The sequence below is a fragment of the Hipposideros armiger genome, unplaced genomic scaffold, assembly GCF_001890085.2.
Source record: "Hipposideros armiger isolate ML-2016 unplaced genomic scaffold, ASM189008v1 scaffold_227, whole genome shotgun sequence".
Classification (NCBI taxonomy): domain Eukaryota; kingdom Metazoa; phylum Chordata; class Mammalia; order Chiroptera; family Hipposideridae; genus Hipposideros; species Hipposideros armiger.
The window spans coordinates 203,015-221,133 of record NW_017731577.1 but is presented as its reverse complement, the minus strand read 5'-3'; the positions used below and the strand labels follow the sequence as shown (position 1 = coordinate 221,133).

The following is an 18,119-nucleotide window of genomic DNA, read 5'->3' as shown; positions in this document are numbered from 1 at the left end:
TATCCCTAAAATAACCAAATTCCTCTTCATCAAATAGTTTGTAAGCCTCAATAATTCAAAATACTAATTCTATTTATTGTCATATTTTAATTTTTAAAACAGTATTTATGTGTTGGTTTTATTTTGCTTTCCTCGCTAATCCTATAGCTCCTATATTTACAAAAGCCAACACTTGGGTTAATTTCTACTTCTCATATTATTATTAAATGTTAATCATCATTGGCATTTTAGTTTGAGACCTTCCACTCATTTTTTAGTGGATGTAAATTCTATATTTGTGATCATATTGTAATCACAATCTTTTGGCTTAAAATTATACCATATTCATCCTTTGCCATATTATTAGTTTTTCCTTTTTTCTTCTGATAATCACCTATATTGTCAGAGTCAAAGGATACAAAAATTTCCAGGGTCTTATTGTTGACAAATAGTTTTCTACAAAGCCATAAGAATTTACTTTGCTACAGGCAATTCTTCAGATTAGAGATTTTTTATAGACAAATTTAAAGTTTCGTGGGACTAAAAAGGATATCAGACTATAACTCCCTCTTGTGGTACAAAGTGTTAATAAAAAAAAAATCAGTCTTACCTGAGAAAGCAATCTATTATTTTGTTTCAATTTCTCTGCTTCAGGAAAACACCCCTCTAATAAATAAAGTTCTTCAAATTCTTCATTTCTCCTCTCTAGATCCTGTTGCACAGGGATACATTGATTTATTCTATAATTCAGCTTTGTGTTTTACAAGTAGCATCGAAAATTTACTTGGCAAAGTAGTTAGTTTCAGCATAAATACTGAAAGTAGTTTGAATGTATGGTAACTGATATTTCCAAAAGGTTTCATCTCAAACAGTGGTTTGCAAAGTGTAAGCTACAGACTCCTGGTGGATCCTCAGGACTATCTTGGGATCTGTGAGGTCAGGTCTATTTTCATAATAATACTAAGACATTATTTGCCTTTTTCACAGTGTACACATTCACACCGATTGTGCAAGATGGTGTAAAACTGCTGGCGACTTAGCGTAAAGCAAGGCACAGACTGTACTAGTTAGTGGTCATATTCTCCATGGGCAAGGGGGGGGGGATAAAGAGCTAGTTTCACATAAGAATGAACCTGATGAAGAAGTGAAAATTAATTTTATTAAATGTTAACCTTTAAGTATAAGTCTTTTTAATATTCTGTGTGATAAAATGGGAGTTATGAATAAAGCCCATCTGTTGTATATCAAAGGACAATACTGTCTTTAGAAATAAATACTCGTGCAATTATGGAGTAGTTTGGCATGTATTCTCTCAAAAATGAATGAATTGAGCGTGTCACTTCCAGGAAACAATTTAAAGTGTTTGTTGCAAATGATAAAATTCAAGCTTTCAAATAAAGTTTCAAATTTTAGAAAACTTGTATCTGCCCACTGTGAGCCTGACAGTTCCCCAATCCTTAAAAACTTTTCTGATTTGATTAGAGATGACATTAATGCTGGTATTTTTTTTTATAATGAATAATAAAAATGGGTCAACATTTGATAACAAATAATTCAGTGAACCAAAATTTTCCAAGCAACTAATACATGATACTGCAAAATCATGCATGAATACAAAATCTATTCATGGTGTAAGATAGATCAATGTTTTAGCATAAAAGAGTATATAAAGTTCATTGATATGGTTTCAGATTCCACATTAAGAAACTACCACTTATTGGTTTTGGTATAGTATCAAAGAAGACTGTCCAAATTTATCTGTAAGGCTATTATAATATTCCTCCTTTTTCCAACTATATGTCTGGGTGAGGACAGATTGTCTTCATATACTCAAATCAAAACAATACACTGTAACAGATGGACTCTTGAAGTAGATATGAGAATCTTGTTGTCTTCGGTTAAGTCAGACATTAAAGGGATTTTAAAAATATAAACAAGCCCTGCATTTCCCTAATTTAAAACAATATATAATGTGTGGTGATGGATGTCAACTAGGCTTACTGTGGTTATCATTTCACAATATGTACAAACATTGAATCATTATGCTGTATGTCTGAAACTAATATAATGTTATATGTCAATTACAGCTCAATAATATATATTATAATTATATAGTTGTTTTCTTAAAAATGTTAATATGTATTTACTAATTTTTATTAATGTTTATTTTTAACCATTTTTAATGTCTATTAATATGTGTTTTTAAATTTGTTTTAATGTCTACTACAGTAAATATTGATAGAGTCCACATAAACAAAAGCTCATATTTTCAAAGTAATGAGGTTTTTCCCTGAGATTAAAATATCTTATAACTACTGATCTGAAAAATTAGGGTGGAAAAGAGAAGTAAAACTAAAAAAAGGAGAGATAGCCTTTTAATTCTTGGGGTGGAGGGCTTGTTTAATTATTTATAAAACAGATTGAGTATAATAAGTCAATGGTTACAAGCATGGGTTCAGATCCTGATTCTGACCTCGCTTGATTTCTCAGTTCCTCAATTTCCTTATCTGTGAAACGTGGGTGGTAATGTCACTAATTTTATGGTAGGATGAAATGAGTTAAGCCAGTTCATACAGGTCTAAATAGTTTCTGGAGGAGAATGGCATTAAATGACCAACACGGATCTGATAGCCACGTAGTTTGTCTTCATTAATAACATCATTAATGTTTATTTACTTTTGCTTCAAGTTGTTGCCATTTTTCTTTCTCAATTCGTTCTATTTCAAGCCTTTGCATTTCTTCTTTTTCAGATTTCACACGGGCTTCCTCTACAGAACCAAAAAAGAAATTTTTCTCAGCAATTCAATAAATCTGCTTTTAAGTCCTTAAAGTTACCTCAAATATTTGCAAGAGGTAATGGTGGAGGTGTATTTTATAGAAGTCACAACCTGTATTATGTGATAGAAATAAGATAAGTGCTAGATTTCTTTCAAAACAGTAACATGACTCTCAAACTTTCTGGCAAAAAAAAAACAAAAAACCCAAAACAGACTGACAATCATAGTTCTCTTCTCTAAAAAGTTTATAGCAATTCAATAATGATTTTAGCCAATAAAAAAATGACAGCTCTATCATGGGTAATTAAGGAGAGGTAAACTTCAGAAGGTTTTCATAATCTTGTGATCTCTACATCATCAAAGCAAGTAACTTAACCTTCTCTTGTTTTCACTATTAAAAAAAATATGATACATGTGTTGAAGAATATGCATTCTCCAAGATCTATATCCTGATGTTCTATTCTTATCATGAGTCACCTAAAAAGGGTTTATATGATTATACATAAAATATAAGCATGGAACCTGCAGACTTAAAACCTGAATCTTAATACACAGATATTCTAAAAGCTACAACCACTTGAAATATTCAGATTTTTTAAATCATTTTTTTGTATTTTAAATAACTATTTTTATTAATTTTAATTGATTTTTTTAAACAAATGAAAGTCCTCTTTAAATTTGACAAGTAAGTATCATTAAACTATAAGAATGTAGGCAGCTGTGTGTTTTTCTTGCTAGTGCATATTTCCCATATTAAATGAATTTGAGTTTCAGGGTTCTTACTGCACTATCAGCATCAATGCCCCTAATTTCACCAATAAATATCATCACTTCTAGTAGGTTTTCAAAGTTAACACATAAAAATAAAAGATGCTCAGTTGAATTTCAATTTCAGATAAACAATGGACTTTTTTCTTTACTTTTCTTTCTCTCTCGTTTTGTTTTTGTTTTTCTTTAAGTATGTCCCAAATATTGCATAAGGCAAATTATACCAAGTCATCCACTGCTTATCTGAAATTCAAACTTAACTGAGCATCCTGTATTTTATCTGGCAACTCCACTTCAAGATATATCTGAAAGTGGTTGGTATGTACTAACAACTTTCTAGGTACCCTTTAAATAGTAGATATCTAATATGAGACAGGTTAAATTTGAAAAATAATTTTGAAGATTCTTTTTTAAAATGTTGACTGGATTACAGAAATACCTACCTATTGTTAGCATCACTAGCATATGAAAACAGCATCATTGGGCACTTCTTACCTTCCTCTTTTTGTCGTCTCTCCTCCTCCTCTTGGAGCTGCTTCAATCGCTCAGCTTTCGTGGTTTTCTTTTTCTTCCGGCCAGACTTAACAAAGGCCGCAACATAAAAGAAAGGCTGGTAACATGCACCCAAATAACTTAAAAACACATATTCCTCAAATAGTAACTATAAAACACACTTTTGTTTCCATAAACCCAGTCTTTCGCTCATTCAAACAAGACCACCTATTATTATGTGCAAAGCGTTGACTCAGTGCATTGAGGACAAAATGTGAAAACAAGAAAAATAAGTATATATATTATTCAAAGCCAAGAAAAACAGTGACAAGCATATACAATTTAAGTAACTCGCATTCCAGTTTTCACATCTTTAAAATGGTGCTTAATATAACCTCGTGACATTGTTGTAAGAATGAAAACATATGTAAAAACAGTTTTAACACTGCAACATGTCTATTAAAATTAAAGACATTTTTATGACTAACAGATAGTTATTTTGCAAGTTTGGAGGAAGGAGAGATTATTTTTAACAGCTGGGATCAAGTAAAATTTTATAGAGCAGGTACTATTTAAGTTTATGCCCCAAAGACTTTAACATTCAGATAGGAGGGGAAGATATCCCAAGAAGAGGGAAATGCAGGCATATGACGCGGAGTTCAGAGAGCACTGGAGAGTTCAACAAGATGAGTGGGCCCCGGGAAGGCTCCAAGAAAATGTAATGATGGAAATGAGAATGGAAAAGACAACGGACGCTTATGTGATAGGGTTTGGATATTATTCTAAAAGAAATGGAACCCCCCTAAAAGTTTTTGAGAAGGGCTATGGCTATTAAGAATATAACTTTGAAAACTAACCTGGTATTAGGGGAAAAAATGATTATAAAGTGGGTACTATTTTGGTTACTATTAATAATCAAGTCATGACAATGTAAATGCAGATAGGAGAATAGGTTCAATAAATACTTTATAAGATAACTTACTTGATAATGATTAAACTGGGGTCAAGAAGAGGAAGGAGTCAGAAAAGAATCAAAACTAAGAATGGTGGTCCAAAACAAGTAAATTCGTAAGAAATTGTTTAAAGGAGTTTAAATATAATTAGTTTGAAGTGCTGGCGGAGCATCCAAGGCAATGCTTGCAGGCGTTAAGATTGGAAAACTGAGGTTTAGCAAAGAGATCAGGACTATAGATTACAGATTTGAGAACTATCTTGGTGATAACCACCTCTCCTCCATTTTCCCTAAGGGAACAGTATAGAAGAAGAGTATCCTCTAAATTTAGGAATCAAGAGTGATTCATTAGTCCTTGGGATATATACTCTTGGATGACCATCTTTACTTTTTGGCTCACCTTCTGCAGGATGGTTCATTTGGAATCTCCATTAGCCCTGCCACTTTTTCATTGTTCATCAACCCCCTCATATATATCTTCACTTCTTCCTTACTGAGGTTAGATTTCACGGTTCATCACCATAATCACGAACATATATCTCTACCTCTATTTCCCCGCCTCTGAGGGGGTTAGCTGGCAAATTCCTAGTTCTAGTTAAACTCAACTAACTCTCTATTTATTCTATGCTAGCAATATGAATCTTGCCAGAGAGAGAAAAATACATGAGCTCAAATTTATGAGCACAACTTTTAAATAGGCTAAGCACCATCCAGTATTACTATTGCATTGCCCTCACTCTTCAAACCTCCAAAGTCGTCTTCTCTTTCCTACACTCAGCTGTTGACCTTACGTCTTATACATTAGGAACTTCGAGAAAATAATCTCCCTTGCACACCAAATCTTTGAGCCTACCTACATCTTTGTCAGCCTTCCTTCCCATTACAGTAAACTGTATATGCTTTCCTCTCTTTAAGGCTGAATGTGCCACTTTTACACTGGATTTTATCCCTTATTGCTTATTTTAGACTTGGCTCCTGTGACTAACAGCTTTGGTTATCCATAAATGTCTCCCCTCCCTAGATTTCACATCCCTCTCCATCATTAGCTCCAATGCTGTTACCTTTATATCAGACCCCCTAAAATGAGCTGCCCACTGCTTTCACTTCCCCATTTTCTTTATGGCCTACTCAGGCTTCCATTTCTATTGCTCCATTAAAACCTCTCTACTCAAGGACCCTTAAGATGGCCTTGTTTCCAACGCCAGTGGTCCATTTTCAGCCTTCATTTTACTCATCTCTCATCATCGTTTGACACGTTTTCTTCTTCCTTCCTGAAATATTTTCTTCATTAGGCCTTGAGGTTAATAGAATTTTGCTTCTTCTCTCACAGGGCCCTCCTTCTCAGACTTCTTTTCTGGCTTCTCCTCCTCAGCTGTAGTTGATCAGTAACTTTTTAAATTACTTGTTCATATATTCACTAAAATAATTTTGAAAAACATGTACCCCTTCACACATGTTTAAGTTGGCACTGAAAACTTCTCTCCACAATCTTAAATAGCTGCAAATGTTATACTTTCAAGTATGTATCAAATAAAACTTTTGCATCATTTTAAAATATATCAATCACTATTTAAAATATATCCAATGGAATCTACATACTATGGTGATTTAATGGCCAATATTAATTTTAAAAATATGAACAAACTTTTCTTTAATAAAAATTTTAATACCTTTTCTCCTTAAACTCATATTTCCATTCCACTTCTCTCACAGAATCTTATCCTAATGTAATATACTTGAAACACTTTTGTTGATCCTATCATATTTATGTTACAAAAATATGTGTGAAAAATTTTTAATTTTATTTCCTTGTGTCTAAGTTTCTAAGCAATAAAAATTTTGCTCTGGATTAAGTTAATCTTATAATTATTTTCAGTATACAATTGAACAGAGCAACATATTGTATTATAAATTTTGATAAATAATAATATAAGAAGTAAAACTTTACTGGATATACACCAATAGATGACATGGTTGAGTTTTTCTTTTTCCTGCTTAGCTGAGGGCCTGTGGATGTATGTTAGCTATTGCTGAATAAAATAAGGATTCAGACAAATTCCATTTTAGTTTTCACAAATATAAGAAATGAGAAATCTGGTTTATGGTAAAAAGCCAATGGAGATAGGTTTGTTACAGCTATATTATGTAGTTCTTTGAATTCTTTCCATATCATATTATAAAAATTATATATATATATATTAGTTGACATTCAATATTATTTTATATTAGTTTCAGGTGTACAGTCTTTTTGTTACTTCTTAACAATGATGCTTAGTTCATTAATTTTTTTAGTCTTTTTTTCTTCTAATATAGGTCTTTAGGGCTACACATTTCCCTCTAAGTATTCATTTAGATACATTCCACAACTTTTGAAGTATTTTTCTTATCACTGAGTTAAAAATATTTTCTGACTTTCATTATATTACTTCTTGACCCACTTTAGAATGTTTAAAAAATTCCCAGCATACTATTGGGTTGTGAGAAAAGTCATGACGTATTTTTTCTCTGTTTTTTGTTGCAAAAATACGTCATGACTTTTCCAACTACCCAATATATCTTCCTGTTTATAACTGATTTCTTTGATTTTTCAAGCTTAATTTCATTGAGGTTATAATACCTGAATTGTTTCAATTCTTTGAACTTTGAGAATAATTTTATGTCACAGTGTACTGTTAATTTGGAGGGAAATGTGTGCTTAAAATTTTCCAGTTGTTGGGTACAATGTTCTAAATATGTTTAATTCATTACATTTGTTCATCATATTATTCTAATCATCTAAATCCTTACTGATGTTTTAACTCTTGTTCTATCAATTACTGAAAGCGGAAATCACCACTATGATTATCCATTTTTCCTGCTAGTTGTCTGAATTTGTGCATTGCATATTTCAAGGTTTCATAATTAGGTACATACATATTTAAAATGATATTTTCTTGGTTAGTCAAATCTTTATCAGTACAATATGACCCTCTTTATTTCTAGAAGTGCTTTTCGTCTTAAAGTAATTTTGTCTAATATTAAGACAGCTATATCAGCTTCATTTTTCTAGTATTTGCATAGTATGTCTTTTTATCCATCATCTTACTTTCAATTTTTCTGTATCCTTATTCTTTAGGTAGTGTTTGTAAAAAGGTTATTGTTGGATTTTATTTTTTATTCAACCTGACAATTTTTCTCTTTTGATTTCAGGGTGTTGTTTGGCCTTCTTTTGGTATTCTTTCTTGATATCTTTTCAACTGATTATTTATTGTCAATCCATTATTCTCCCTCTACTAGTTTGGGTACACTCTGTTTATATCATTTTAGCAGCTATCCTAGAAAGTCAACATATGTACCTAATATATGAATACATTTATCCTACTACCAAACAGTAAAAGGAAATTAGAACATTTTAACTCAATTTATACTTCCTCTACTCAAACTATACATTTTGTTGTCATGTATGTTTTATGACAGTTTTACTGAGATATAATTCACATACCAAACAATTCCCCCATTTAAAGTGTACAATTTAACGTTTTAGTGTAGTCACAGAGTTGTGCAGCCAACCACTACAATTCATTTTAGAACATTTTTATCACTCCCCAAAAAGAAATCCCATACCCATTGCTAGTCACCCCTCCCCATTTCCTCCCAACCCCCAGCTGTAGGAAACCACTAATCTACTTTCTCTATAGATTTGTCTGTGCTGGACATTTCATATAACTAGAACTATACAATGTGCAGTGTTGTGTGACTGGCCTCTTTCACTCAGTATAATGTTTTCAAGGTTTATTCATGCTATGCATGTATCAATACTTCCATTTTATAGCTAAAAAAATTCCATTGTATGGATAGACCACATTTTGTTTATGTATTCATCAAATGATGATCATTTTGGGTTGTTTGTTATCATGTATCTTAGTTCTTTTTTTTAATCCACATATTATTATTATTGTTGTTGTTGTTGTTTTATATCTTATACATATATGTCTTGCAGATGGCAAATTCAGTTTTTGCCTAAGAAAATATTATTTCATCTTCATTTTTGAAAATAATTTGAACTGAGACAGAATTCTAACTTGGCAGTTATTTACTTTCAGCTAAATGAAGGCATCATTCCACTGTCTTTGGCTTCCATTGTTGCTTTTAAGATCAAAGTTCAAGTTCTGCTCAGTTCTGCAGATGTCCTTAATGATAAAAACAGTTTTAGTGCTTCCATTATCTCTCTGGTTCCTGCCTTCATATGTTTTCTCCCATTAATTTCTTACTATTTTATCAGCTCTTAAGTGCATTTAAGATGATAGTTTTGACCTATATGTATATATTTTAGTCATTATTTGTTTTTAGCATAAAGGTTTACTCAAAATATCCTTTAAGCCCAATATTATTGGAAATGGAAAATATAAAAATATTTTTGATAAAATTATTTTCTTTCCACTTGCTTTAATTAAGTTGATCAAAACTTTAAAGCTGCAGATTTTGCTCATTCGAAGTATAAAAAAAGTCTATTAATACCTAACCAGAAAGTCTAGCCATCAAAGTTAAGCCAATAGACCTTATGACAGTTACTCTCAGAGACAGTCTGATTTCATTCTTCAGTACAGATAAATGTGTTAATATGCATCCTCATGACAAGCTACCTCATTTTTTAAATTATGAGCCAGGTATGAGCTGATTCCATTTCCTCACACATTGTTTTAAAAAGATGCCATGTTACTAACCTGAACTTAAGACCATTTCTATTTTAGTGTCAACATTGAATACTAATATAAACCAGGATTCAAATTTTAGATAAGAAAAGCCTGTTTGTGAATACAGTGTTCCTAAATTAAAATATGATTTAAAGTACAGATATGAGCAATAAATAGGTCCCCTTTTGCCCACTGTTTACAGTTTCATGACGAGAGGTACTTGGGCACCATTCTTAATCTATTCAAATAAGTCAATTAAAAAAAAACACACCAACTTCTGTAAAATGATTTTCACAAGTTATATTCCTAAATAGAATTCAAATATCAAAATTTCATTAATAATACCATTTTCTACACTGGAAAAACAGTAATAAATTAACTGGGAATAACTGGAATCATCTATGTATTCATCAATCTGTAAGGTAAATTTTCCCTACAATCTAATCAATGTCTTCTGCTATTTCATGTATTCTATGGAGTACAGTGGTTTCTGAAAAAAACAAAAACATATTGATGTAAATGCAGTAATGGATTGTTCAACAGTGCAACAGGTGTTCTAACCTTTTCTATAGCCCTGTATGATTTCCTAGCTTTTGCAATGAATAATACTAATTTAAGTTATTTGGTCTTCGGGAAAGTCATGACGTATTTTGTCTATATTTTGCAAAGGTCACTTATTTATATAAAGAACAAAGATCAATCAATGATATATTGCCCATTGTGTTTGATAACCTTTTGCCATCTTTCAGTGAGCTTCATAATTCCTCGTTCATAGAAGGACCTGTCTTTATTTGCAAAAAACTGAACAAGGTGCTGATTTACAGCCTCGTCTGAATTGAACATTATGCCATACAAGGAGTTTTGAAGACAGCAAAACAAGTGGAAGTCTGAAGGTGCAAGGTCAGGCAGGTATGGTCGGTGTGGCAACACATCCCATCCAAGCTCCAGTGATTTTTGACAGGTGATCAAACTTGTGTGTGGTCTTGCATTGTCACAATGCACTACTACTCCTTTACAATTAACAAGGTTTGGATGTTTCTGGATGATGGATTCATTCAAGCTGCCCAATTGCCAACAGTACACATTTGAATTGATTGTTTGGTTCTTTGGTAGGAGCTTGAAAACCACAACACCTTTAAAATCCCACCACACTGAGAGCACAACCTTCCTCTGATAAATGTCTGCTTTCAATGTTGTTTGAGGCGAATCATCACGTCGGGACCAAGACCGTTTGCGCATCACATTGTTGTAAACATTCCACTTTTCATCACCAGTTATCAGTTGCTTCAAAAAAGGATCATTTTCCTCAAATTTAATGAGGATATTACAGATGTTTATACGTACTGTCAAATGAACTTCTTTGAGTTCATGCAGAACCCAAATATCGAGCTTGCTTACATATCCCAACTTCTTCAGGTGGTCGTGAATGCTTGAATGATGGATGTTCAATGTTTCTGCAATCTCTCGTGTCATGTAATGTGCGTTTGACTTGATCAATGCCTTTATTTTGTCATCTCAATCTCGGTGGGCCTCCCTGACCCAGGAACGTCATTGAGATAAAAATCACCAGAACGGAATTTTGTGAACCATTGTTGGCACTGACGTTCTTGTAGAGCATTGTCACTGTAAACTTTATGCAACTTTTCACAAGCTTGATGCACGTTCTTCCCTTTATGGAAATAAAACAGTAAAATATGGCAAAAATGCACAGTTTGGTCTTCCATCTTCAACTTGTTGTAAAATCTCCAAAACTCAACCAAATCACTCAATTTTTTTTTAGAATGAAGCTAGAACTATAAGCTGTCAAATAATATAGCAATAACATAGATGCAAATGATTCTAGTACTTCCACAAATGAACTAGTGCCATCTGTTGCAAACATGCATCGTGACTTTTCCAAAGACCCAGTATCAATATATGAAGTTTCAAAGGCAACTTTTAGGTCTATGTAAAAATATTAAGTTCATTTACATTCTTATTGATACCTTTAATATTTCTTCATTTAAAAATTGTGATTTTTTTAGAGTCTGAATGTTTTATCAATAAATTACATTGTGATAGATTTTCTTGTATCATCATTTGACAATTATCTCACGGGCAATAAACAAAAATTATTAGCAGTCCCAACACTCCACACTACTACATATAAGAAATGCAGAATATCTCACTACTTCTAATGCCACATTTCACCACTTACAGAAAGATTTGTAAGACAGAAACAACAAGTCCTTGGTGCCACGATTAAAGAAAGCTTTGCCAACATCAATGTTTTGAATTGTCCCTTAGTGTCATAGTCCAAGCCTGAGGGCAATAAACCACAGTACGATTTAGAATGGGTGGAAGATATGCCTTGGTTTTGTAAAGGGTAATTAATTGTGAAATGGTAGAATGCAATGGCAAAAGGCAGAACTTAAAGGGTGGATATTTTTCCCAGGAAATGCTAAATATGGAAGTTGATGATCTGAAAATTAATTTCCATAAAACTCTCTGTGTACTTGTACCCTTAGAAAATCATTGTGTACTTCTGAGAGCACGCTTTCCTTCTAGAAGTAGGTTATTTCAGTGTGAAGACTTTGACCTCAACTGCTGCAATAGCTTTCTAACTGGTCCTCCTACTCCTATTCTTGCTTCCCTAGAGTGGATTTTCCACTGACCCTTTAAAAATGTAAATCATATTACATCACTCTTCTGCTTACAACTTTCCCAGGCAGCCCATGAAACTCAGAATAAAACCCAAACAATTCACCTTGGCCTACTTGGTCGTAAACTGCCTCCTGCTTACCTCCCCCACCCCCAAGTTTTATCTTTCACTTTCTACCTCCCTCACTCTAGTCTAACCACACTGGTAATTCCTAACAAGGTCACTCCCAACTATCAGACTTTGCAATCATTGTTTTTCTGCCTAGAATGGTCTTCCCCTAGGCAATTATTGACTTACTTCCTTGCTTCATCCAGGTCTTTTCTCAAATTTTACTTCCTTAGTCACCACTATATGAAATCGCAACACCACTATCCCCTACTGCACATTTCTCACTGACCCCTTTCTTAGTTGTCTGCATATTCAAAGCTCTTTGAAATTATATTATTTTCTGCCCTCCCCTCCCCAGATAGAATGTAAACTTCACAAAATGAAATAACTATCTTGAAAAGATACCTGCACTGCTGTGTGCATTGCAACATTATTCACAATAGCCAAGACAGCCTAAGTATTATTCACAATAGCCAAGACAGCCTAAGTATCCATCAACAGATGAATGGATAAAATAAAAAAAAATACACAATAGAGTATTATTTAGCCATAAAAAAGAAGAAAATTTTGCTGTTTGCAACACCACAGATGAACCTTGAGGGCATTATGTCAAGTGAAATGTCAGAGAAAGACAAATACTTTATGATCTCACTTATATGTAGAATCTAAAAAGAATCTGAACTCATAGGAACAGAGAGTAAACTGGTGATTGCCAGGGGCTGGGGGATGGAGGAAATGGACGGATGTTGGACGAAGGGTATAAATTTCAGTTATGAGATGAATTAAGTTCTAGGGATCTAATGTACAGCAATGGTGACTACAGTTAACAATATTGTACTGTATACTTAAAAGTTGCTAAGACAGTAGATCTTAATGTTCTCAACGCACGCGCGCGCGCGCGCGCACACACACACACACACACACACACACACACACAATGGTAATTATGTGAGGTGATGGATGTGTTAACTAGCCTTATTTTGGCAATCATTTCATAAAACCTATGTATATCATATAATCACTTTGTATATCTCAAACTTACACAATATTATATGTCAACTATATTTCAAAAAAGCTGGGAAAAAAGAATGTAAGCTTCATGAGAGCAGAGACTGTCTCGCTGTCATTCTCTTAATGCCTAGAACACAGCTAAATCAATGAAATAAGTATTCTCCCATGTGTTTGAAAGGTCTTATAAACGAGGAACTTCATTCCAACCTTGTTTCTGACAGCAAAAAATAAGGACAAAAATCACAGTATATATTTTTAATGGAATATGATGCAGCTGGGAAAAGAAGTGACAAAAAAATCTCAATGTGCCAAAACAGAATGACATACTTATTCCATTGACTCTATGATGCTCTCAGATATAAGATGTACCTTTAAATTATTACTACCAAAGAAGGAAATACTCAAGATGAAAGTCTAACAGGAGATATGTGCATAAAGCTGAAAACAGATAAAGACAAATGAACTCACAACAATAAAAGATACAGCAGGGAAACCTGCATATCTTAATACTGAAAATAAATAGAAGAAAAAAAAAATCCCTGAAAATTTAAACCACAAGCCAGTTCATGTAGACATGCAGTCTGACTCATATCATTAGTGTGGTTCAAAAATTCCCAAGCAGAAGCTTTAAAGTAGTATCAGGTTAGTAGTAAGACCATGTGATTGACAGAAGCAAACATCCTTTCTAGAAGGAACGGCTGTCAATCCAGGACTATAATGATTGTAAGACACTGTTGACCATAAGACACATCTCAGTTTCAGCAATGATAAAATGGGAAGAAATGAGTGCCCTAAAATACATTTTAAGTGGAAAATAGAAAGTGTAAAACGCTCCTGTCGGGTCCGAGGGTGTCAATCAGGGACTGGCTTGGTGGTGAGATGCCCAGCTGAAAGAAGGCAGAGGCAGACTGTGTGCCATAAACGCAGCAACAGCTCTTTATTCATCCGAGGCCGGGGCCAGAGAGAGAGATCCAGAATGGAAGTGGGGTTTTATACCCTCATGCAAACAACAGCTGCATGGTGCCAGCACACATGCTAGGAAAGGAATTTACATCAACAAGTAATTGACAAGAAACTTATATCAAGTTGTTTTTCTTCTGCAGTCCCACTCAAGGGGGTGGGGCAGGCCGGTCTCCAAAGCCTGCAAACATTTCCTAACTTAGAGGCCCTACCACCTGGGCCCCACAGCTCCCATATGTGGGGAGAAAAGGGATGTGTGTGTGTGTGTGTGTGTGTGTGTGTGTGTGTCTTCTTAAATGCTTAGAAAATTTATGAAAAAATATGCAGTGGTTCCTGTAGTCTTAGGTCAAAGGAAATGTCCTATTTTTATGCTATTTTAATTTTGTACCATGTGCATTTATTACTTTTTCCCTTTAAAAAAACTTTAAGTCAAAAAAAATAAAATATATCTTTCCATGTTTTCCTAACTATATATATACTGTAAATTCCCTTTACAGACTCACCTCAACCCCAAACCATAATGTTTAGGAATGGAGTAATTAAAAGTGAGTGAATTCTTAAGTTTTGTTTCAAATTTCATAAGACGAATCTCACTGTTCTCTAAGGAAACAACAGTATGAGCAAAATTATCCAAAAGTAATTATTTAGCATACATGCATACACAATTAAGCACCAAAGTCATTTGGAAACAATGAGTTTTCAGATTCAAAGCTATGTCTCTAAGATTTCACAATCTAAAGCCGAAAATGAATATCCACACAAACCAATAAACTACTGTAACCCAAATGCAAATGACTGTAGATCCTCAGAATACTTCCCCCATAAGAATGTGTCTAGAGCCTCCATAAATTGTGTTCAAATTTATATCCAAAGCCCCTAAAACAGTATCAGGTTGGTAGTGGGTTCAAAGGACTAAGAGAAGCATACATAAAAGGCACTCAACAGTGTTTCTTAAAGAAGCATTTAATTGAATATATATTTAAATAAACATTTCATCTAAATAATCAAGGGCCCTAGTTTTTAAGTGATGGTAAAGTAAATGTGGTTTTACATCTTCAACAAATTTTGATTGAATTTCTACTATGTGTGAGGCATTGTGCAAATGCTATGGACATTAAAAGCAAATATGAGTGGCAACATGGATGGACCTAGAGGGTATTCTGCTAAGTGAAATAAGCCAGACAGAAAAAGACAAATGCCATATGATTCTACTTATATGTGGAATCTAAAAAACGAAACAATGAAACAAAACAGAAACAGACTTATAGACACAGGAAACTGGTGGTTACCAGAGCAGAGAGGGGTTGGGGGGCAGGCGAGACAGGTGAAGGGGATCCAGAGATACAACATTCTAGTTATAAAATAAATAAGTCATGGGGATGTAATGTACAGCATAAGGAATATAGTCAATAATATTATAAATACATTGTATGGTGACAGATGGGAACTAGACTTATCACGGGGATCATTTTGTAATGTATATAAATTATCAAATCACTATGATGCACACCTGAAACTAATAGGATAATGTGTGTCAATTATTAATCAGTTGAATCAATCAATAAGTAGTGACATGCTCCTGACCTTGACCAGCTCAGAATTATAAATTATTCTAATAAAATTATATAGGGTTGTATGTACAGGGAGGTATGTACAAATGCTTGTGCTATGAAAACACAGTATAATTGATTCTACAAGATAGACTGGTAGGAAAACTTATACAGAAGCCACCTTTGAGAAATGCCTGAAAGCTGGCATTCCAAACCTATCCTTATTGAGGTCAGGCAGGTAGATGAAATAAGGAGTTTGGTCGTGGTCAGGACTATGGCAAACTGAAGAGTTTATGCATTTCTAAAAGGGATGGCTGCAACCACCTGACAGCTGCTTTACCGGACTATAGGCCCAACGTTATCAGGTTTCCAATTTTTCAAGAATAGATGGAAACCACATTTTTAGTGTAAAAATCATTTGGCAACTGATTAAAAAAAAACTTTTTAGGTTAAATAAAATATGTCTAGGAGCTAAATCTGATTTAGATTATAATCTCTACTTTAAAGTATAAATCTACTAAGAGGAGAAAAAAGTCATTCTAGACAGCCCTTATTAAACTCAAATTACTACCAAGTACAAAAAAAATCAAGCGTGTGTTACCATGCAACCCATTTAAACACATAATAACTTAGGATCTACTTTTAAGTCACAGCAAGTTTGGTAATTAAATTACGTGTTTATCCAGAATGAAGAAAAGGGATACCTAATCTAAATCTAACATTTGCTAGCACACCAGTAATAAAAAGCCTTGAAGACACAAGTAAAAACGAAAGGCGATTCTTCAAATTATTTGGGAAACTAGAAATATCTTTTTATGTCAAATTTGAAATATGTTCTGTTATTGTAGAGGATTATTCCATGATTTAAATAGCATTAATGTCTACAAATAATCTTAGTAAACTCTATAAACTATAATAAAACTAACTAGAAAAATGTTTAAAAATTCTACTTGTACTATGTCAGTGCTTATAAAACTATGTTGAGAAAATAGTTTCTACCTACCTTTTTTGGTTTGGGACCCTAAAATTTGGAAAAACAAAAGAATTGATCATTTTAAAAAAAAATTCAGATATATATTTTAACAAAAGTACCCTCACTATCTAAGATGTTAAATTTAGGAGAAGCTAGGTAAAGAGTATAAGGGAAGTCTATTCCATCTTTGCAAATTTTCTGTAAATCTAAAATTATCTTCAAGTCTTTAAAAAAATAATTCAGACAAAACTAGAAACGTTTCTAGGGAAAGCTAATATAAAATAGTTCACCCACTGAAGCATCTTTTATTAAGTAAATTTTACACTCTTTCTTATGACAATCGCTCAATGATCCCTGTGTAATGAGATGCCCAGTCAACAGGGTGCCAGTCAGAAAGGCACTAGTTTAAAGGGTTCCAAAGAACAATGTCATGACTAAGTACTGGTACTAATGTCAAGTTTCAAAGTGTGGGAATGATCTCATAAAAAATAATCTTTCTGTAAAATTAGATGTCTTATTTTATAAAGAAAGAGCCAGTTACTTAAAGCTATGATAATTCTGTTTAGTAATGTGTGGAAATTATTTTGGAAAGCACAGTATTTCAATAAATATTTACAATTGCAAGTATTTTTCAGTTACACTACTTATCATTTTCTGATCTGACCATGTGTCCATTAGAGTTCTGGTATGGAAGTTGTAGGAAATCGTGTGACTATACGATTATACAGGTTCCACATTTAAAGACTTACATAGGAGAAATTACTTGTTCAAGCCATATGATATCACTGTTAAAATTGACCAACAGCAGATTATACCTTCTTAAAAAGTTCATATAGTTTATTAATTCATTCAGCAGATATTTATTAATGATTTACACACAAGGTGCTCTAAGATGCTGGAGATGATATAGAGAGGAATAGAAAAGACTACTCTCAAAATTCTTACAAATAGGTTCTACTTTTATTACCATATGTACTATCAATTAATAGTTATACTTCTATCTTGAAGTAAGTACTATACAGCTGAGTATGTAAATAGCTTGGCCCCTATTCTCAAGGAGCCATATTTTAAAGATGGTCAAACTGTCATCTCTCACTAGGGCTTTTAATGTAAAGCATGTTTGGGATAAGTACATATCACCTCCCTGCAAATCATAAGAGCATCAGGTAGTTTAGTAGTGCTCAAAGTTCAGAAGACATAACAATCACCTGGGATGCTTGTTTAAAAAACACATA

At 33.3% G+C, this 18,119-nt stretch overlaps 1 protein-coding gene across 6 annotated transcripts in view; it reads right to left on the bottom strand.

Moving 5' to 3' along the window:
- Positions 1 to 18,119, bottom strand: part of DNAI7 (dynein axonemal intermediate chain 7) — a 60,876-nt gene that overhangs the window by 40,991 nt on the left and 1,766 nt on the right. For 2 of the 6 annotated variants that reach the window (XM_019654631.1, XM_019654636.1), the window contains exons 2-5: positions 16,915 to 16,932; positions 4,020 to 4,104; positions 2,656 to 2,747; positions 590 to 691 (exon numbers count right to left, since the gene is read on the bottom strand). In XM_019654631.1, the coding sequence (XP_019510176.1) occupies positions 590 to 691; positions 2,656 to 2,747; positions 4,020 to 4,104; positions 16,915 to 16,932 (297 nt within the window). Of the gene's footprint in view, positions 1 to 589; positions 692 to 2,655; positions 2,748 to 4,019; positions 4,135 to 16,914; positions 16,933 to 18,119 lie in introns of those variants that run through there. The other 4 variants (XM_019654633.1, XM_019654630.1, XM_019654632.1 and 1 more) reach the window with 2 other exon arrangements.